Raw genomic sequence first — 22,315 nt, 5'->3', positions numbered from 1 at the left:
CCTGGTTGCTTTGGCTTCTGCAAACTCTAAACTTTGTGTTCTTGACCCAGCAAGATGCACAAGTTTTATTTGTGTTCTCTTTCTCTGGAGTACAGCCTGAAAACTCTTCAGTCATGGGCTGGTGCAGTAATGGAATTCACCTCATTTGTTTCTCTTGGAGATTGCTGTCCTATATTGCCTGTTGTCCAGCATCTAAAATTTGTTGCTTCATGTATTTTTTTTATTTGTTTTTCTAGTTTTTTAATATGGGAGGGTAATTCTGGTTTCTGTTATTTCTTCATGACCAAAAGTGGTTTGCCTTTTAAGTTATTAATACAAAGATAATTTTTACCTTTAAGCTAGAGCAGATTTTCTACACTTTGTTATATCCTATACAGTTTTATTTTATATATTATGTGCAGAATATATAGTGGAAGAGGATGAATTTTCATTTTCATATTATGTTCAAAGGTTTATTTAAAGAGTCTTGCTTTCTATTTTAGAAGCAAAACGAACAAGTCGGTTTTTAAGTGGCATTATCAACTTTATTCACTTCAGAGAAGCATGCCGTGAGACGTATATGGAATTTCTTTGGCAATATGTAAGGTTTAAATATGTTTTGGGGTTACATGCCAGATCAGTAACAATATTTATGAACTTATAATCTGTTTTGAAATGATTGTCATAGACAGCAAATTGCTGTATTGCCTTTAGAATTGAATTCATTTTTATATTTATATTAACTTGCAGATTTTAGTTACTAGATAGCATATCTCAGAATCAGATTTTCTTTGAAATTTGGTAACATTATGGAGAGGCTGAGTTCTGTTTGTTTTAAAATCTTGTAGCTGAGGCTTGTTTTCCTATATTAGGAAATGTTAGAGAATATTGATATGTTTACATTTTTTTCTTTGAAGTTTGCATAGACAGTGTAGCTTTTATTAAATAATGGACATATTTGAGGTTTATATTTGCCTTTTAAATAATGGCATAATTGGACTGTTTGTGGTGGTGTTTATCATGCTTGCCCAGATTCAGTCCAAGGCAGTCTCTTTAACAGACAGAAACTCGTTTTCCTTTCATCAACAATTTAGAGAACTGGGGGGAGATTATGAGTCATCTGTGTGATTTTTCCCATTTGTCTTCAGTAATGGGGTACCATACTCTTAGAAAAGCACCAGAGTAACTCCAAACACTTAGACCCTAGGCTTCAGCTTCACTGAGCTATATAGATTCATACTTCTTTGCACAAATCATGCTAACCTTATAACTCCTAAACATCATATAATCTTCAAAGCTTACCACATTCATGTGCCAACATACACACACTCTCATAATTTTGCTTGGTTAATTACTCTACTATCTTTAAGACAAACCTCAGACATATATCACCTCTACAATGTCCTATCACCCTCTTCCCAGCCATTACCCAAGTTGGGTTAGATGTCACTCTTGTTGATTCCCATTATATTAAAAATAACAAGCTATTTTGTGGGTTTTTATTCTTGTATCTGGCTCCTCAAGGAGACTTAGCTACTTAAGTTCAAGACCTATAAATTAGTCTTCTTGAGAATTCTCAGTACTGAGCTCAGTGCCTATGATAAGAACCCAGCATTTGTGTTGAGTTAAGAAATTCCTAATTCATTTGTCATGAAGGCCTAACTCTATCTTAAATTTTTTATTTCTGATGGTTCAAACTATAGTATGAGTAAGCATTTTGGACACACTGATTGTGTTGAAATGCACTAATATGAGATGATTAAAATTGCTTTAATAGAAATCCTCTGCGGACAAAATGCAACAGTTAAACGCTGCACACCAGGAGGCATTAATGAAACTGGAGAGACTTGAGTAAGTGGGAGATTTACAAGTAAAATAAATGCAATTTCAAAATGCAAAATGAATTGTAAGTAGTATTTTACAACCCTGTAGTCCACCTTGTCTCGTTTATCTCCCTTAATAAATAGCAGAGTATTTGAGTTTGCCTTTTCTAAAAAAAAAAAGAAAAACTAGTTTTTCTTCTAACTCTTAATTATGTAATACATCCTTTGGCTTTTTTTGTTGTTGTTGTTAATGTATTAGCCTGATTTGTTTAAAGCCATTAGCTTACTCTTCTAATTTATGTCTGGAATATTGTCTAGGTGAGCAGTAACTGCCTGGACTATCTTCCTTCAGATCAGTTGATTCCATCAAACGTTTACTCCTACAACAGACTTTTTGTTTATTTGTTTTGTTTTTGACTTATAGGTAATGTAGGGAAAAGAATCACTCAACAGTTTTGATTTCTTATATATATATATATATATATATATATATATAGATTTTCAGCAGGATTTTTAAAATCTCTTCTGATTTATAGATGTCTTTGAGGTTATCTGTTTTAGATGAGAGATTTTCTAACCTGCCCCTGGTTAAAATTGCCTTTACAGGCAGCAGTAAGCTGAAAAGACTGGGGACAGGCAGACATTAGGATATAACAGGGTAAAAGATACCACCAACTAAATCAAAACAAGAATGACAAAGTGGAGAGAATATTTGCAGCTCATGCCACAAAGCCTTACCAACTCTAATAACAAAACCCATGTAATATTCCTAATATACAAATATAATATACAAAACTACAAAGCAGCCCTGTAAACTGACAGGAAAAAGGATAACTTTAAAAAAATAGACAAAGGCTTTAAACAGGGAGTTTATATAAAAATAGCTAATATATCAGATAGGCAAAAACTAAATTTGAAAACGTTCTTATGGAAGAGACTTGAACACGTGTTAAGTGTCGTAAGGAAGGACTAGTAGCGGAAGAATGGATGGTACGGGAGTAAGAGATGTGAGGCAATGATAGCCAGTGCAGAGGTAGAGAAATCAGCATTACCAGAAGGAATACAATATTCATTTTATTAGGAGTGGAGTTAGAAAGGATAGGTATGTATGTGGATGGATCCATAGATTTGATAGTAGAAAACTGCAGGAGCTCATTTGATTTTTATTTTCTGCCTGTAGTAGAGGCCAGATCATTCATTTTAAATGATTGCCACATGAAAGGGTGTAATTCAGAAACATAAAAGTAGATGATTTCTTCATCTAAGTTATTTGAGGACAGGTAGTTCATTTTAGCCTTTCAAAAGAGAAGAGCAGTATTTTAATCTATTTTGCTGTGTTAAGTTCTGTTCCAGTTGAAGAGCAAGAAGAGTTCAAGCAGCTTTCAGATGGTATTCAGGAGCTACAACAATCACTAAATCAGGATTTTCATCAAAAAACGGTATCTGTTGTGAGGCACCTTAAACTTTAAAAAATAAAATTTGTTTGTAGATGTGGTGGAACGTATAGTGGAGGTAACAACACATTGCTTTCTCTATTACCAAAGAAATAGAATATATTTCTGTGCCCATTTGTACCCCTTATAATGGATACATACTTCTCTCAACCATCTAGAACCGTGATGGTTTCGTTGGCAAAGTTTTTGTTGTCTTATTGAATAGAATTTTTTAGGGTTTTCCTAGGTCTAATTTCACTGCTTCCAAACCATGCACTGTGGCACCCTGGATACTGCAGTAAACCCTCAAGAATGCCTCAAAATATCTTAAATTTTCAAGGGAACCACTGTAGTACTCAGCATCTGTCATATCCTTCTTGAATTCAAGGTAGTTCACAGTTTCAGTTTTTGGTCACATTCCTTTCATATCCTTGTGAAACTGGGATTTTGGCATTTGCTGTGATAAAAGCAAGCACAGTGTAAAAATCACTGTGACACAGGAAATGAGAATGTCTATATCTAATCTGAAATATACGCTCCAAGGTACATGAATTTATGCAGTGCCCAATAGGTACATACATCTAATTAGGAAGTACTCGAGGTTATTTAAGAACAAAATAAAAATTTTTTCTTTCAACTTATATGTATTATTTTTCAAAGGGCTACAGTGTTAGGACATAAATATTAGGCCATTATTTGGAGTTAACTACTTAGTAAAGGAACTCAGATATTTCTTTTGGCTTAGGAGCATCATGAACAGAGAAAGTTTGAAGAATATCTGATTTAACACATTTAACTACTTTCTTACCTTAATTTTATAAGACAGCAGTGAGTGGGCTAAATCTAAATGTTTTGAATCATTATAAAACATGTGTTTGCTTTTTCCCCTAGATAGTGCTGCAAGAGGGAAATTCCCAAAAGAAGTCAAATATTTCAGAGAAAACCAAGCGTTTGGTAAACATCTTTTCTTTTCACTAGCATTTAAAGTTTGAATATATTGTGTGGAGGAGTATTTTAGCTGTGTGTGTTGTTATAGTCAAATGTTTCTCCCTTTTTCCCTTCAAAATGAAACCATCTTTTTCAACTTAAGTATAATAGATGACTATTGTTTTAAAAAATATCAAAACACAGAAATGTATGAAGAAAGTAAAAATCACCTGAAAGTTCACTATACAATCTGATGTATATCAAAGATTGTACTTGCTATGCAAATGTAAATATGCATGTGTAATTTTACGTAAATGATATTAGGCTCAATACATCTTACCTGCTTTTTTCTCCACTTAGCAATATAAAACAGTTATGAATTTTAAATAGGTCCTCATTATATTAATGCTTGCATCTAGTTAAGCATTATATGTATGTGCTGTCTTGTAGATTCTTTTAATCCCCTTCTGATAGACTTTTACATTGCTTCTAATTTTTTGCTATTAAACAGAAATATATGTATGTGTGTATCATATGCATACATATGTACATACATACATTTCTGCAACAGGCTGCTTTGATTTAAAATAAATTTTTTTGTTTAGGATTTCTGGGTCATAGGAAATACACATGTAAAATTGACCAATGCAGCCAAACTGATTTCTAGAAAGATACCAATTTATATTCCTACCAGTAGAACAAGAGACTGTCCCTTTCCCTATACCCTTGCCAAAATTGGATGTTTTCAGGCTTTTAAAATCTTTGTTACTGTTACATTGAAAAAAAGAAAATCTCATTTTATTTTTATTTATTTTTTAGTTTTTTTGAGACAGAGTTTCACTCTGTCACCCAGGCTGGAGTGCAGTGGCGCGATCTTGGCTCACCGCAACCTCCACCTCGTGGGTTCAAGCAATTCTTCTGCCTCAGCCTCCTGACCAGCTGGGACTACAGGTGCGTGCCGCCACGCCCAGCTAATTTGTGTGTTTTTAGTAGAGGCGGGGTGTTACCATATTTTTGTGCACCTTATTTATTTTATTTATTTATTTATTTATTTATTTTTTGAGATAGAGTCTCACTCTTTTGCCCAGGTTGGAGTGCAGTGGCATGATGTCAGCTCACTGCAACCTCTGCCTCCCAGGTTCAAGGGATTCTCTTGCTGCAGCCTCCCAAGTAGCTGGGATTACAGGCATCCACCACCACTCCCGGCTAATTTTTTTGTATTTTTAGTAGAGATGGGGTTTTACCATGTTGGCCAGGCTGGTTTTGAACTCCTGACCTCAGGTGATCCACCCACCTCGGCCTCTGAAAGTGCTAGGATTACAGGTGTGAGCCACTGTACCCAGCCACTTATTTATTTTTCAAGAAACTCCATGAATTAAGGATTTTAGCTCTCCATTTATTTGTCTGTCAAATTTATATTTTTTTTGCCCATTAGAGGGTTTATGTTTTTATGTAGTAAAATTTATAGATACAGCCTTTATGGTTTTTGGCTTTAATTGTGTACATAGAAAGGACTGTCCTATTTATCAGATTATTTTTTAATACTATATTTTCTCATTGTACTTTTGTAGTTTCCTTATTGTTTTAACATGTATACTTTAGATCCTTGAGAAACTTACTCTGGTATGATATTTCCCTTATTTTTCTATCATTTTTTTTTATTGGGGAATGCTTTCATCTGAGTAGTACTTACTATGGCTCAATTTTATTATTTATTTCTTTCTGTCTCATTTAAATCCAAGTTAAAACAAGCACTTTGTACTTATTAAGTTTAGACCTTTTATAAAGAGGAGAAAAGTGATGAAAGTTAACACTATTGTAAGGAAAATAACCTCTAATCTTGTAGAGCATTAAAAGAGAGTCGATAATGTGGTGGTTTGCAAAACTCTAAGAATAAAATAATAAAATATACAGAAATTACAGGAATGCATTATATCTAACATTCAGTTTTGGCCTCTGAGCTAGCTGATCAAAAAGTAAGAATCTTTTCTTTTAAGTTAAAAATATTTAGACAAATTACACAACACAGTAATACATTCCTGTTATGAAATATTCTCTCTTTACGTATACACACACCCACACACACACACACACATATATATGTATGTATATATAGAGAGGGGAGTATATATATAGAGAGAGCGAGAGACAGAGAAGGGTACAAAATGTGAAAGGCCTTCTCTCAGCCCATTTTACTTTGAGGTAATACTATTCCCTTCGTTTTTCCAACACCATATGCCTACACATATAGAGGCACATAATCATGTGTCACTGTTTTGTTGTTCTGTTTTTATAGAAATGTATTTGTGTGTTACATGTTGATCTGTGAATTGGTTCTTTAACTTAATATATCTGGAAAATCTTTCCTGTCAGTACATAGAGTCGTAGAGGGTCCCCAAACAATGTAAATACAACTTATCAACAAATATCTGAGAAGAAAATTCATAGGAATTTTTTTTGACATAATTTCAGACTTACAACAAACTTTCAAGAGAATTTCCAGCTACGCTTCACTTTGATTCTTCGAATAGTTACATTCATTTTTGAAATTCAGGAGAAGGGAATTTGTTTTCATTCAGCAAGCATGTGTAGTGAGCACCTTCTCAGTGCTATAGCTTTGTTTGGGTACTGGGAAAACCAGGATACATTTTCACGACTCCAATTTGCTCAGTCTTAGGAAACACATATTAAGTACACAATTATAGTATAGAGTTGCATATACAAAAATTGTACTATTTAAAGAAGAAATGTAGAGAAAATGGGAGCAGGATTTTCAGGGATCAGTACAAATTTAGCAGGCAGACAGGAGTGGGATAATGATATTCTAGGAGGACCCTACTGGTCAAAGAAAGATCACTTATACTTGTCTAAACATAAGATCAGAATTACCAGATTGTAGGGTGCAGTAGGGAACTGGTGGGAGATGAGACTAGACAGGAAGAGAGTTAACAGCCATGTAATGAAAGGCTTTGAATGTCCTGCTAAGGAGCTTGATCTTTGGCCTATAGACAAATGTGAGCAATTAAGTAGGTAAGTGATGTGTTCAGAATTTAATTTTACCCCCATTACAGAGAACATGGACCTAATTTCTTTGTTCTTTCCCATTACTAGAATGGTAAATCACCAAGTTTATTATATCTAATATATAAAAATGTTTTCTCAACAGAATGAACTAAAATTGTCAGTGGTTTCTTTGAAAGAAATACAAGAGAATTTGAAAACAAAAATTGTGGATTCTCCAGAGAAGCTAAAGAATTATAAAGAAAAAATGAAAGATACGGTCCAGAAGCTTAAAAATGCTAGAGTAAGTTTTCTTTTTATTTTAATGCTTTTGTATCTAAAAAAAAAAAAAAAAAAAAATTAGCAAATTCTTGTTTAATTATGTGTTAATTTTTGGATTTCCGAATTATCTATACTTCTCTTCCTCTTAAACTTTTTTGACCTTATTTCTAATCTGTAGCTTTTCTCTAGGGTGGATATGGGGAAAATAAATATAATTTCAAGACATTTGTTCAATTATGCAACAATTTTTCGAGGCTTTGCTCTGGGAGATCAAAACAGAAATGCTGGGCCGTGAGATTTAATTACTTTATTACAAGGGAGGAAAGTATTAAGCAATTTTACAAACAACTGTAATTATAAATTATAATATATACTACAACAAAGTATAAGGTATGCATGTGTGTGGATGGGGTATATGAGAAATCTCTGTACCTTCTGATTAATTTTGCTGTGAATGTCTGCTTGAAAAATTAAAATCTATTAATAGTATCAGAAAGAGGAAAGAAAGTATAGAGTGCTTTGAAATAATGTAATAAGGGGAGCCCAGTTTAGTATTGGGCTGGAAGTACAGGTGGAAGAGGGAAGGAAGAATGCTACCATTCTTCAGATGGTGGCATAAAAAAAAAGACACTTTTCATTTTAAACATAGCAGTACCAAGGCCCAATTCATTGTATGGAAGAACATTAAAGGCAGAGGGAACAGCATATGTGAATTCTGTGGGGTAGTGGGGAGTAAGGTGTGTTCAAGATTATGGGTTACTACTGTAGGAGATGGATTGATGTGGTGCAATACAGACTTAGAAGTGGGTAGACAATTTACCATCTTTTGTGAAGCAATGTTTTTAAACTATTAATTTAAAAACCATATGTGGTTTGTCTTTGAATTTGTTATCCAATTCATTCTTGAAGATTAAGATTATCACACTAGAATAGACAAAGATCACCAGAACAGAAATGAGAACCCAGAAATAGATTTGAGTATTAATGAGAAAAGGATGATTTATTTAAAAAACAGTTCTGGCTCAATTAGCTATTCATCTGGAAGAAAAGGGTATTGGGCCTACACGTTGCTCTTTTACAAAAGTAAATTTTATATGTATTAAAAATTTACCTTAAAAAATTTAAGTTTTACAGATTTTAGGAGAACATTTATATAATCTTGGACTGGGATAGATTTTTTAAATTAAGATTGGAAACAGAAAATCTATAGAGAAAAGTAGACATATTAGAACATAATTACAGTGCACATGACAGGTAAAGGGATTATATCCATGATTTGCAAAGAGTATTTACAAATTAGTAAGAAAAAGAAAAAAATAAGGTAGAACAAGGGGTAGGCTAGTGAGGACAAGGGAAGGAGTCTTTGTATTGTTACCATGATTGTAGTAAATATATGTTCATTTTATAATTTTAGAAGATGAGTTAATCTTTTTAAAAGAATTAGCTGTAGTAGTCGTAATTATACAAATGAATAGGAAGATTATAAATGAGTAATACGATTGATTGCCCAGGAGTAATCAGAAATAGTTTGAGTATTAGCAAAATAAACTATTTTAATATCGTCATTATTAACTTTTGGAAGGTATTTCATTGAGTAGTACAATTATGGCACTTTCCCTTTGAAGATACTTGGCAATTAAAACACAATTATTTGTGCTTAAACACATGTCAGTAATAGTGCTGTATTACTGACCTAGAAATTTAATTGTTCCCTGCTCTTAAGGTTCCAGTATTAAATGCAGAAATTATTTAAGAGCAATCAAATTGATATTACTGCAGCTTCATAAAGAAGAATATCAAACTGTGGTCTTTGTTTTTTGTCTTTCAAAGCAAGAAGTGGTGGAAAAATATGAAATCTATGGAGACTCAGTTGACTGCCTGCCTTCATGTCAGTTGGAAGTGCAGTTATATCAGAAGAAAATACAGGACCTTTCAGATAATAGGGAAAAATTAGCCAGTATCTTAAAGGAGGTTTGTATTGTATGGAATTTTGATGTCTTTATTATATAACAGCTTACTATAGTTCCTTGTATTCTGCTTTCACTTTTTGTTATGTTTTCCTAAAGAAAAACAGGGTCATTCTACAGTATAATAGATGTGGCAGTGTATGCTATGAAAAAGACACTTTTCTTTTTAAACATAGCAGTAGCAAGACCCAATTTTTAACCTTCCGATGAAATTAATAATAACTAACCCAGCACATTGCTGTGTATATTTTGGAAAATAGTACAGTAGCTCCCCCTCATCCTCAGGGGATTCATTTCAGGACCCCCAGGGGATGCCTAAAACTGTGGATAGTAATAAACCTTATATATATATACCTTATATATATATACATGTTTTTTCCTTTACGTACATACCTATGATAAAGTTTAAATTAAAACTTAGGCACAGTAAGAGATTAACAATAATTACTAATAAAATAACATTTATAGCAATATACTGTAATAAAAGTTATGTGAATGTGGTCTCTCTCTCAAAATATCTTATTGTACTAAAGTCAATAAGTTTAGTACAATGATGTGAGATGATAAAATGCCTACATAAAAAATCGAAGCGAGATATTGCTAGGCTACTGTGAATCTTCTGACCATATATCAGAGTAAGGATCATCTGCTTCAGGTGATCCTAGGTCCTCAAGGCACTATGATATCGACAGTTGGATGTTGATGACTAAAGAGCAAGTAGTGTATACAGCATGAATCTGCTGGGCAAAGGGATGATTCACTTCCAGGGTCAGGGCTGGGCATGGTGGCTCAAGCCTGTAATACCAGCACTTTGGAAGGCTGAGGCAGGAGGACCATTGAGACCAAGAGTTGGAGACCAGCTTGAACAACATAGCAAGATGCTATCTCTACAGAAAATTTAAAAAATTAGCCAGCTATAATGGTGTATGTCTGTAGTCCCAGCCACTTGGGAGTCTGAGGTGGGAGGATCACTTGAGTCAAGACTGCAGTGAGCTATGATCATTCCACTGCACTCCAGTCTGAGTGACAGAGTGAAGCCCCATCTGAAAAGCACACACACACACACAAACATCCAGGGTGGAATGGAGTAGGATGGTGCAAGATTTAATCACACTACTCAGAACAGCACACAATTTAAAACTGATGAATTGTTTATTTCTGATACTTTCCATTTAATATTTTTAGACCACAGTTGACCAGGGGTAACTGTGACCATGGAAAGTGAAGCCATGGATAAGGGGAACTACTGTCATGGGATTTTAAATTCGTTCTACTATTTGGAAATGATCTTAGCATCAGAAAGTTCCAAATTAGTGCCCAACAATGTATCTAGGACCTATAGAGAGATTTAAAGTTTATTACATAGTCTTCTGCCCTGAAGAAATGAGAGCTAATGGCAGTTTCTCAGGCTATAAGCTTGAAAATCCTTTTTTGCTTCTTAACTTGATCATCTTCATCCAGACTGCACCTCCAGGATAACTAACATTACATTTGATAAACCATTGCTTTTTTGAGATAAGTAGGGATTAGAAGGTGAGATTGCCCCAGGTATTCTTTCCCAACTACATAGTCCCCTCATCTGCCATCGAGTTACCCAAAAAAGATGTGTATCTACTGCTTTGAATTGTTTCTAGCACCTACCCTTTTCCCTTTATTTTTACTACTTTAGTTCAGATCCTAACCCCCTCAACTCTAGTCTCTTAGCTAATCTTCTTAACATGTCTCCCTTTCAGTCTGTGCTGATAGAATAACATGATGAAAACACATCTCTAGTTGTCATGTCCTTTCTCAGTATCTCTGGTGCCTGCCTGTTTTCTCTTCTGGTTCATCTGCATTTTTCTGCTGGGCTTTCAGGCTTTGAAGAGTTTTATCTCTTTTTAAAATTGTGTTTAATTATAGTTCATCCTAGAAAATACTCTTTCATTTTATTTGTAAATCCTAATTGGTTATGTTGACTTTAAATACTTCTTATAAAATACAGAGCCTGAACTTGGAGGACCAAATTGAGAGTGATGAGTCAGAACTGAAGAAATTGAAGACTGAAGAAAATTCGTTCAAAAGACTGATGATTGTAAAGAAGGAAAAACTTGCCACAACACAATTCAAAATAAATAAGAAGCATGAAGATGTTAAGCAATACAAACGCACAGTAATTGAGTATGAAGTTGTTTTCAATTTTAGTGTATTAGAAAGCAATTATGAAAAGCAAATACATTTTTCCCCCAGGATTTTAAAACCTCAGTATTTTCCAAAAGAATTTAAACAGTTTTATCTTTATTTTACCTTCAGTTGACTAAAACAGATGAGTTAATTATAAAACTTATACTGCTAGGTCTAGATATAGAGATGTCTTAGCTACTCTTTTCCTAGATATACAGTTCCAATTCCTTTGCATCATTCTTCAGAAGGGTTCTGATGCTACTGATTATTTCATTGCACTTTAGAGATAGTGGTCTATCTTGTATCAGAATTAACTAAATGGCCTATCTTACAGTCCAGCTGGTCTGTAGAGTTACAGCATTTGTGTTTTGAGAAAAAGTCATATATTCAGGTAAGAAGTAATACTTTCCTAAGTATGTAAGTATGTTTTTAGCCGGTACGTTAGGGTACTTTATTGGTAAAGTACCCATCAGTTCTAAGAATGTGTTTTTAAAATACCTGCCCCAGATATGTCTATAATGTCATTCCTTCAGTTCCTAAAAGGCGCGTTAGAGATCATCTGAGTATTTCCTTCATACTTCCTCTTGCAGATGAAAAAGGGCAGAACCTAAGGATTTTATATTTGTTGCCAAACTGCCTTGTAGAAAAGTTAAGCTGATTCACATTCCCACCAACAGTACCTAAGTGTGTACAACTGGGGAAATGTAACTTAAAAAATCTTCATTTTAAAAATTTATTTATTTATTTATTTACTCATTCACTAACCCACCAATGAGGGAAAAAAAAATCTCATTAATATATTGAGAGAAAGAGTTCACACTATGTTATGATGTGGTTATAGTACCACACTTTGGGGTTTTCATTCCTTTGCTTTTATATCTTGAGAAGAGTTTTAGGTTTGTCAAATACTGACACGTGGTCACTTTGGAATCAAAACTAGAATTGTGTTTGCCTTTTTAGTTGCCGAAGAGGATTAAATACTAGCTGTCTCGATTTTCTTTTAGGGATTGCAATAAAGTTCAAGAAAAAAGAGGTGCTGTCTATGAACGAGTAACCACAATTAATCAAGAAATCCAAAAAATTAAACTTGGAATTCAACAACTAAAAGATGCTGCTGAAAGGGAGAAACTGAAGTCCCAGGTGAATATGTGTTCATAAGAAGTTAATTTCAGATAATCTCTCATGTATTTGAGTTGTTAACTGAAACAAAACAACTTACTTGGTCTCTGTGTGTAATGAGGTTTTTAATGATACCTAAAATTATTTACTCTTTATTCTTGTTTTGAATATATTTACTGTAAAGCTTCATAAACAGTCCTAAAGTTTAATGAGAACAGGCGTCTTGTCTCCTACATTTTTCTCTTTAAAAATGCTAGTACAATGCTAAACATAAAATGTTTACCTGTTTCTATCCTTTTAACTGCCAGTGTATCTAACAAGTAGTCTATTCCTTTTATATTTATTAAATATTTATTGTCTCCTTATCTTTTGAAGTTTTATATCTTCAAAAGTGTTCTACCAGAACAATAGTTCAAACTGCTCTGCCAGAAATCACAAAAAATTGCTATTTATTATGCAAAATCCCTTAGCCTCTTTTTTTTTCATTCTTCACCTTGTCTACATTGACAATTTATATGGAGGTTTCTAAAACTGCTGATACCTGATAAATATTTAAACATTTGCTGCCATTACTTTCCGCCATCCATACCCAGTTTGTAAAAATTCTTAATACTAACAGAGCCACAGTAGACAATTCCCTCATCTGTTCTCAGTACCTTATCCCCCAGAAAGATTATGTTGTTAGCACTTGCACATGTGAGCATTATCTTAAGGCGACTTTAAAAGGAAGGAAAGGAAAGGAAAGGGAAATGGAGCAAGGAAAGGAAGAGGGAAACTGGAAGGAAAAGAAATAAAATGATTGGGATTTCACGTCCATGGTCTTCCCAATACCTGGCCTGCTCTTTTCTGTTTTTTTGTTTGTTTGTTTGTTTTTTCTACCTCAACTACTTTTGTTTTTCCTGCCTCTTAACTTGATACTCACCAAGAGTCAGTCTCTCTAGTATGGCAATTAGAAAGACTTAGTAGATATTGGCCGGGCGCGGTGGCTCACGCCTGTAATCCCAGCACTTTGGGAGGCCGAGGCGGGTGGATCACGAGGTCAGGAGATCGAGACCATCCTGGCTAATACCGTGAAACCCCGTCTCTACTAAAAATACAAAAAAATTAGCCGGGTGTAGTGGCAGGTGCCTGTAGTCCCAGCTACTCAGGAGGGTGAGGCAGGAGAATGGCGTGAACCCGGGAGGCGGAGCTTGCAGTGAGCCGAGATCGCGCCACTGCACTGCAGCCTGGGTGACAGAGCAAGACTCCGTCTCAAAAAAAAAAAAAAAAGGAAGACTTAGCAGATATTTAATCCTGCTTCTTAACCAAATCAAATCAATAAATATTTATGTGTTACTACATGGTCTAGGAACAGTTAGTGAACCAGTTGCTAACAAATTAGTAACTAGTTACTAACTCAAATTCGAGGCACCTTTGTCTATCAGTCATAAGAGATACCCATGCCTACCTTATATTACCTTGAGTTTTATGCATGTATGTCTTGCCAGTTACATTTTCCATTTCTTAACAGTAGCAATTGTCTATTGTTAACCTTAGCACATCATGTCAAACCATGCCTAGAATGGTGCCTTATGTGTAGTATGCTTTCCATAAATATTTATAAAATTGAAAGGTCATCTAGCATGGTGTTTCTTAAAACTAGCTGTGTATTCGAATTCAGTGAGGAATTTTAAAATGAACAAATCCTCCCCCAAACACATTGATTAGCATCTCCAGCAATGGGGCACATGAAATTGTGTTTTTTAATGTGGCTTTTGAGAACCACTAATAGGCTTGGCTTAATTGTTTTCAATGGTATAGAGCTTTCAATAGGTATGGCCACTCAAGCTATTCTACTAGGGCAGCTTTAATTGTTAAAATTCTGTCTCTTATTTTGAGTTTAAAATATTTATTTCTGTACTCTATAGTCAGCCCAGATCTTCTCTGTGGAGCAAATGTGTACCCTTTTCTGCTTAATAACCCTTCAGACATTTGAGGATAATGATCATGGTTTCTTTCAGCCTTCTCATATTCAGGATAATTAGTCCTAGTTTTCCACCATTCTTTATATAGCTTCATTTTCAGATTTATTACTATCCTATTTACTGTCATCTCTATTTCCTATTTGTCATTATTCTGCTTAAGATTTAGAACCCAGTGCTAAACACAATCTTCCAAAATATTGATGTGGCCAGCCAGACCCAAAGCACATTTTTAATGAAGCATAATATTGGGGTAGATTTTCAGCAGCAGCATCTTGCCCTTGACTCATATTGACCTTGTGATCAACTAAAGGACTCCTGTCTTTTCCACATACAGTTCTGCCATGTTAAGAGTTTTTCACCATACTTTAGCGCAACTGTTACTTTTAATTCAGAATTTTACTATTTTAGGTTTTATTTGTTTCAACCTAGATTTCAAAATGTCAAGGTTAGTTTAAATCTATCATTCTATCTTCCACCTTAACTATTTCTCATTGCTTAGTGTCACCTGCAGATTTGATCAGCATGCGTTTTTCTTCAAAATAAAAATGTTTACTAGAACAAGGTCCTTTGCTGCATTATAATTTTTTCATCCTAGAGGCATAGAACTATTGATCAAAACTTTGGGTACAATTGTTCAACTTGCTAAGTTGTTCTTACCTACCTTGATTCAGGCTACATTGTGATATCTATTTGTTACACAAATGGGAAGGTCTCTAAATACTTTGGTAAAATCAAATACTTTTAGTCAAAGAACTCTCCTTAGCTTACTTTATAATCATCCTTCATGAAAAGAAAAAAGGATATGTTATGATTGCCAAATTGTTCTTTGTGCAGTTCTGTTGCATTTTATGATCATCATAGTCTTTTTTCATTAAATGTTCTTTCCCATAGATAATTTATCTCTTCTAGTTTCAATTATCTTCATTTGGATAGCTTTCAAAAATCTGTGTTTCTTGTTCTGGTCACTCACAACAAAAATAATATTTTAAAATTACATTCAACATTTTCCTACATCTGACCTCTTCTTCACTTTCTCTTTCCCTTTTCTTTTTCTCTCTTTTGCTCAACTTCTTAATAAATTTCTTTGTATTTCTCAATTGCATCATCATTTTCTATCACAAAGCATTGAAATTTTGGACTTGCTTTAGATAATCCTGACATCCAGATAATCACCAAGTTAATTTCATGATTGCTTTTACATGGTGGTACTCTTCATACATATACATAGCCCTTCATACATACAGCACTCTTACTATTATACATCTATCACATAATTTTGTAGTAGTCATGGATTGCAGCAACATTCGCTAAGTTTCTTTGATTTTAGATTCTTCTGTATCAAGTATGCCTTGAATACTAAGTACTACCACATTTATCCTGCTAAAATATTATTCTCAATACTACACTTTCTTGTTTAAAATAAGGGCCATTTTCCTTCAGTTCATTCATTCACCCAGTCAGTATTTCAACAAATGGCCAACGTATCTGCTAGGTGTCAGGCTTCACATTTGATTCAGAGAGTAAGTTGTGAACAAGTCAGGAATGATTTCCACTTCTAGGACTTTCAAAACTTTCTATCTGGCTGGGCGGGGTGGCTCACACCTGTAATCCCAGCACTTTAGGAGGCCGAGGCTGGCGGATCACGAGGTCAGGAGATCAAGACTGTCCTGGCTAACACAGTGAAACCTCGTCTCTACTAAAAATACAAAAAATTAGCCGGGCGTGGTGGTGGGCGCCTGTAGTCCCAACTACTCAGGAGGCTGAGGCAGGAGAATGGCGTGAACCTGGGAGGTGGAGTTTGCAGTGAGCCGAGACTGCGCCACTGCACTCCAGCCTGGGCGACAGAGCGAGACTCCGTCTCAAAAAAAAAAAAAAAAAAAGTGTTCTATCTAACCTAATCATTTCCATTATTTAAGGTCTAGTAGAAACTATGTCTTCCACATAACTTTCTTTTACTTCTTTGAAATATCTTTCTCTCCTCTGTCAAATACTGTAGCACTCTCAGTCTATTGCAAATAATCTGGATCTGTGCTGTCCAATGGGGAGCTATTAGTAATATGTGGCTATTTACATTTAAATTAATTACAATGAAATAAAATAAAAAATTTTGTTCTTTATTTGCACTAGCTATATTTCAGGTGCTCGATATCCAGTCTGGTCTGGTTATATGTTCATTTAGGAAAGAAAGCATAATTGGTGTCTTTCATTGTACTATTGTACTATTTACAGTGCTACTTATACGAAGTACCCAATAATATATTGGGTTGACTAATTTATACGTATGTGATAAATGGCTACACTGGCTATAAGACTCCATGGATAGTGTATAGTCTTAAATATTTCTGATTTGAAAAGTGAGATAGTTATCTAGACTGACACTGTCCAACAGAACTTTCTGCTGTAATGAGAATGTTCTTCTGTATTGCTCAATACCATAGCCAGTAGGCACATGTGGCTGTTGAGTCCTTGACATGTAGCTGGTGCAACTGAGGAACTGAATTTTTAATTTCATATGATTAAATTAAATTTTATTAAATTTAAGTAGTGGCCACATGTGTCTAGTGGTTGCTATATTTGACAGCGCAGAACTAGCCTTTGACTTTAAAAATACTTAACTTCAATGAGGCCATCACAGTAAGACTTATTATATGTGAATTAGGGTGATTAATATTATAAAATTCCACTTGGATGTAGAATTTAAGCAGAAATGCTAAACTACATAGTATTTGTCAGGGATACGATCTGTCACCATTAAACATCTTGTGAGGGTTGGCTTAGAACTTCAAATGTTTTTGTCTCTGTGCCTGTGCCACTGGAATTGGGCCTTAATGTTTCATTCACTTGTGGCTCTACCAACAGGATTTTGCTCCTCCTTGAGAGTGTTATTTGTTCTCAGAAGGAAAGTATTCCTTTGGGTATTTTAAAATGGTTGGTTCAGATATGTACAGATTGTATATCTTAATTTAGTCACACTTAGTTGTGATAGTTTCTCATAAGGAATATCTTTCTACCAAATTTATTCAGCTTTCTTTTTTGGAATGAATAAACATATACCCCTATAGAACTGGAAAGTTAAATTGATTTATAGCTGCTGAGTGTGCTGTTTTTTTTATAATGGCATTCGCACAAGCTAGCAACTAATTCACCTTATTTTTCCTATAAGATTTAAGAAATAAAGCCTTCAAAAATTTTGATTTATTTTCCTATTGGTTCATATTCTATCATAGTTGTAGTAATTTGATACCTGCTTAGAGCTCAGAAATCTAAACACACTCTTCTATTTTTGTGTTAGGATTTAATAACTATGTTTGGATTTTTGGAGAATGTTTAGTCTTAAGCATATATTTACATTCACTTAATCTGTAGTACTCAAACTTGCATAGGTGGCAGAGTTGCTGGAAATAGTGTTCTTTTTTGGAACACCGTGAATTTATACTATATCAAATTATAATCTATGTAATTTATTCAAAATCAGATAGTATCTCTGCTAGAATTTAAACTAAGATAAGTAGTAGCCAAAATTTTAGGCTTAAGAAAAATTTAATGGGAGAGACACTTAAAATTGAGAACATTGTATTCATTTACTGCTTTTCTTCCCCCATTGGAAAAAGATGACTGTTTTATTTCAGTGGCAAAACACATCCTGTAACCTTGTAAAATACCAGTTTCTTGTGGTATTATGTATATTATAGTTTAAGAATTGTTTTGTCTAAGAGAAGTGAATAATGAAAGGAGGATCAATATTATATTTGACAAGTATGAAATAGAAGAAAATGTGTACAGGCTAATTTTTTTTCTTATTTAAACTATAAAAATTGTTCTTTTATTTTTTAAAATCCTTAGCACATCCATATAGGCTTGAACTATCTGATCAGTTTATTCAAACAACTCTAAAAGGTATTAATATATTTTCCAGTCCTAGAGATTGCTTATTAAATCTGTTTGCATACCTTTTAAATGATAATCAGGGTCAAATGCAGAGAGTATAGTTATCTACAGTAATGTAGTTATTTTCCATGTTTAACATGGAAAGCTCTAAAGTAAAATTTTTCCTTGATAATTATAAATATGTTTGTTCTCATTGTATTAGAATCCTAAACATTGTCTCATGTCTCTCCTTTGTTCCTTAAGTAGCAAACTTTTTTGATGAATTTGTACAGCTTACAGAATGAATTTTTAATTAAAGCAGACATAGACATGCACATTTGTATGTGTGCATAAGAATTTAGGCTTTAAAATATTAATAAATATGAATAAACTTGGAATTCTTATAACTCATTTGTAGTTTAGGTTGTTGCATAGAATAATTATTATTCTGTTTCATTTTCTACTTAGGAAATATTTCTAAACTTGAAAACTGCTTTGGAGAAATACCACGACGGTATCGAAAAGGCAGCAGAGGACTCCTATGCTAAGATAGATGAGAAGACAGCTGAACTGAAGAGGAAGATGTTCAAAATGTCAACCTGATTAACAAAATTACATGTCTTTTTGTGAATGGCTTGCCATCTTTTAATGTTCTATTTAGAAAGAAAAGTTGAAGCGAATGGAAGTATCAGAAGTACCAAATAATGTTGGCTTCATCAGTTTTTATACAGTCTCATAAGTAGTTAATAAGATGAATTTAATGTAGGCTTTTATTAATTTATAATTAAAATAACTTGTGCAGCTATTCATGTCTCTACTCTGCCCTTTGTTGTAAATAGTTTGAGTAAAACAAAACTAGTTACCTTTGAAATATATATATTTTTTTCTGTTACTATCATGGCTGTTGTTTTGTTTATTGACATAGAGTTGCGACATTATTGAGTCCAGACTGTGCCCTCAGCATTGTGGTTGAGATCTCATTTGATCCTTACTTAAGCAATTCTAGGTAAATATTTTTATTACTACATAAATAAAGTAATTATAAAGGTCCTAAAAGATCAGATAGCTGAAGCAAAATTTGAACTGTACTCTCTATGATACTGAAGTCTAGAATGTTTCAATGTACCACACTTTTCAATGTAGTTAATTGAAAGAGAAAGTTTGAGTTTAGTAGTCGATTTCTTCATTGATGCAACTGGCATTTTTTTCAAGAAAAATGAGTTAATAATGTGTAAAGTGACTAAAACAGTGCCTGGCACATGGTAAACACTCGATAACTCTTATCTATTAGTATTTAAGATCATGGAAGCTCTAGGTACTTTCCTCTTTGTCAGAGATAATAAAATGTTATTTTAGGGAGCGACCAGGCTTTCAATGAAAGGCAAAGCCCTGGAATGGAAGGAGCAGCAAAAGCTGGGTGTGCAGGGAAGAACAGATGAGGATACAAAAATTGCACTATTGCCTTGTCCCTTCCTAGCTTCTCTTTAAATATTCATGAGTTTTCATTCAGAGAAAAGGCTGCCTCTAAGGCAAGGTAACAGGTATAAACATCACCAAATCTCTCTCATATTTTAAAAAGTTTGACCCCTTGGACCTATCTCCACCTTTACTGCACTTTTTTTCACAACCAGATTTCTAGAAAACCTAATCTATACTTGTGAATTAGTTTCATTCCTTGTTCAGCACGGAATTGTTATTTCTATCCATACTAACCTTCTGAACTTTCTAAGGTCACCAAAAAATTCCTAGTTACCAAAATTTCTTGCATACTTTTTAATCTTTCCTCAAATTCTATGTATCCAGTGCTTTTTTCATTTTGTCTCAGTAACACCACTCTGTTGGTTCTCCTAATTCCCTGTTTTCTTGTTAATTTTTCCGCCCTAGAGCCTCATTCTGTTTTCACCTCTTGTGTTTCTGTTCTCTGTGCTTCTACCCTTGCCTCTCTTTATTGTAACCTCTATATTTCTCCTCGAAAACTTTTATCTATACCCACAGCTTCCAGCACAAGTTAAACACCTGTAAAACTTAGCTACATTTATGATTTTTTAATTAGATTTATCATATCCCTTGATTTTCAGACTTGCATATCCATTGGCCAGTAGGTGTATTTAACTTATTGGCATTCTGATGAAGCCTAATAATGGACCCTTTCAGAGTAATGGGTTTAATACATGATATAAAATACAGGATAAAAAGGGAAACCAATTAGATTCAAATTGATTATCAAATATTTAAAAACATTATGGTTACTAGTATCACTAACTATACTTGTGCCGTGTTGGAAAAAGGACTCATCCACTTTCTCTCTTACGTTACTATACCTCACTCCCTTATATCCATTTAGTTACCAAGAACTACAGATTAATGTACCCAAATCTCCCTCTCACATCTCCTTTGCTTATGTTGCAATTTGCATCCTCATCATTACTGTACTTGCGATAATCTTACCAGGCTCCCAGTCTCTAACCCACTTCTATAAAGGCATTTGAGTATTCTATCAAGCAAATTAGATAGTGTCCGTGATCTGTGCAGTTTTTTAGCTTTTCAAACTGTCCTGCCAGGGTGTATTAGTGAACTCACAGGGGAATCATGGAATATTTTAAATTTCCAAAGAAAACAACAATATTTGATATTTGTGGGACACCGTCACAAACTACTAGTTCAAGGTCATTAATTTCAGTGTTAAAGCATACTACTTTCAATGACATCACATCTTTGTGGAGCTGGGTTTGGCATTTGCTGAGATAAGAAGCAAGTATCACATGAAAATCATAGAACAGGAAATGAAGATGACAATGTTCAATCTGATTCCAAGGTTTGAGTAGTTGTACGGTGCCCAATAGGCACAGATACCAAATTAGTAACTGGTTAAGAGTAAAATAAAATAATAAAAATATTCTTTCAGTTTGTTTTATTTTAAAACATTCATTGTTAGGACATAAATGCTTATTATGTTTTCTGGACCTAACCACTTAATAAACATAAACATTAAGTATTTTTCTTGGGACCATTCCCTTATAGGATAAAGTAAACCTGCAGGAATTTCAAAACCCTTCATAATCTAGACTTTCTCACCTTTTCTCTTGCACTTGTCACTTGAACTTTGTCCTTGAGCAATACTGAGCTATTTGGCATTCATAGCACTTCACACTTAATGTGCTTACACATTTTTTTTTCCCCCATAGTTTATAATCTTTCCTTTGTTCAACTGGAAAATACTCATTTTTCAAGTCTCAGACTTTGGTGTGTGTGAGAGAGGGTCTTGCTCTGTTGCCCAGGCTGGAGTGCCGTGGGACAATCTCAGCTCACTGCAACCTCTGCCTCCGAGGTTCAAATGATTCTCGTGCCTCAGCCTCCCGAGTAGCTGGGACTACAGGTGCGTGCCACCACACCCAGCTTATTTTTGTATTTTTCTGTAGAGACAGAGTTTTTTGCCATGTTGGCCAGGCTGAGCTTGAACTCCTAACCTCAAGTGATTCGCCCACCTCGGCCTCCCAAAGTTCTGAGATTACAGGCATGAGCCACTGCTCCTAGCGAAATCTAATGCTTTTTTAACTGTCAGCTTTTCCTTTTTTCTTTTATTTTTACTGTAATTTGTATCATATTGTATTTTTTTTACACATGTTACACCTTGCTGGACTTAAGGTTTTTCAAGGCCAGTAACTAATCTATTTTAGTATTTCTACTCTAGAATGGAACCCAGCACCTGGTAGTCACTTAAATGTTTACTTAAGGAATAGCCATCTCTCTCCTATGACCAAAGCATATAACCTTGAGGCCAGGTTTATCCCAGC

At 34.3% G+C, this 22,315-nt stretch overlaps 1 protein-coding gene across 4 annotated transcripts in view; it reads left to right on the top strand.

Moving 5' to 3' along the window:
* NUF2 (NUF2 component of NDC80 kinetochore complex) overlaps nucleotides 1–19,414 on the top strand; it is a 33,830-nt gene extending 14,416 nt beyond the window's left edge. For all 4 annotated transcript variants that reach the window (XM_032161118.2, XM_032161123.2, XM_032161120.2 and 1 more), the window contains exons 6-14: nucleotides 483–580; nucleotides 1,757–1,830; nucleotides 3,145–3,241; nucleotides 4,127–4,189; nucleotides 7,329–7,466; nucleotides 9,275–9,415; nucleotides 11,393–11,568; nucleotides 12,576–12,711; nucleotides 18,990–19,414. In XM_032161118.2, the coding sequence (XP_032017009.1) occupies nucleotides 483–580; nucleotides 1,757–1,830; nucleotides 3,145–3,241; nucleotides 4,127–4,189; nucleotides 7,329–7,466; nucleotides 9,275–9,415; nucleotides 11,393–11,568; nucleotides 12,576–12,711; nucleotides 18,990–19,124 (1,058 nt within the window). In that variant the 3' untranslated portion in view covers nucleotides 19,125–19,414. The remainder of the gene's footprint in view (nucleotides 1–482; nucleotides 581–1,756; nucleotides 1,831–3,144; nucleotides 3,242–4,126; nucleotides 4,190–7,328; nucleotides 7,467–9,274; nucleotides 9,416–11,392; nucleotides 11,569–12,575; nucleotides 12,712–18,989) is intronic.
* The last annotated feature ends 2,901 nt before the right edge of the window (nucleotides 19,415–22,315 follow it).

Source organism: Hylobates moloch, unplaced genomic scaffold, assembly GCF_009828535.3.
Source record: "Hylobates moloch isolate HMO894 unplaced genomic scaffold, HMol_V3 SCAFFOLD_8, whole genome shotgun sequence".
Classification (NCBI taxonomy): domain Eukaryota; kingdom Metazoa; phylum Chordata; class Mammalia; order Primates; family Hylobatidae; genus Hylobates; species Hylobates moloch.
Note: the sequence above shows the minus strand (reverse complement) of the source record. Positions and strands in the feature narration are given on the sequence as shown.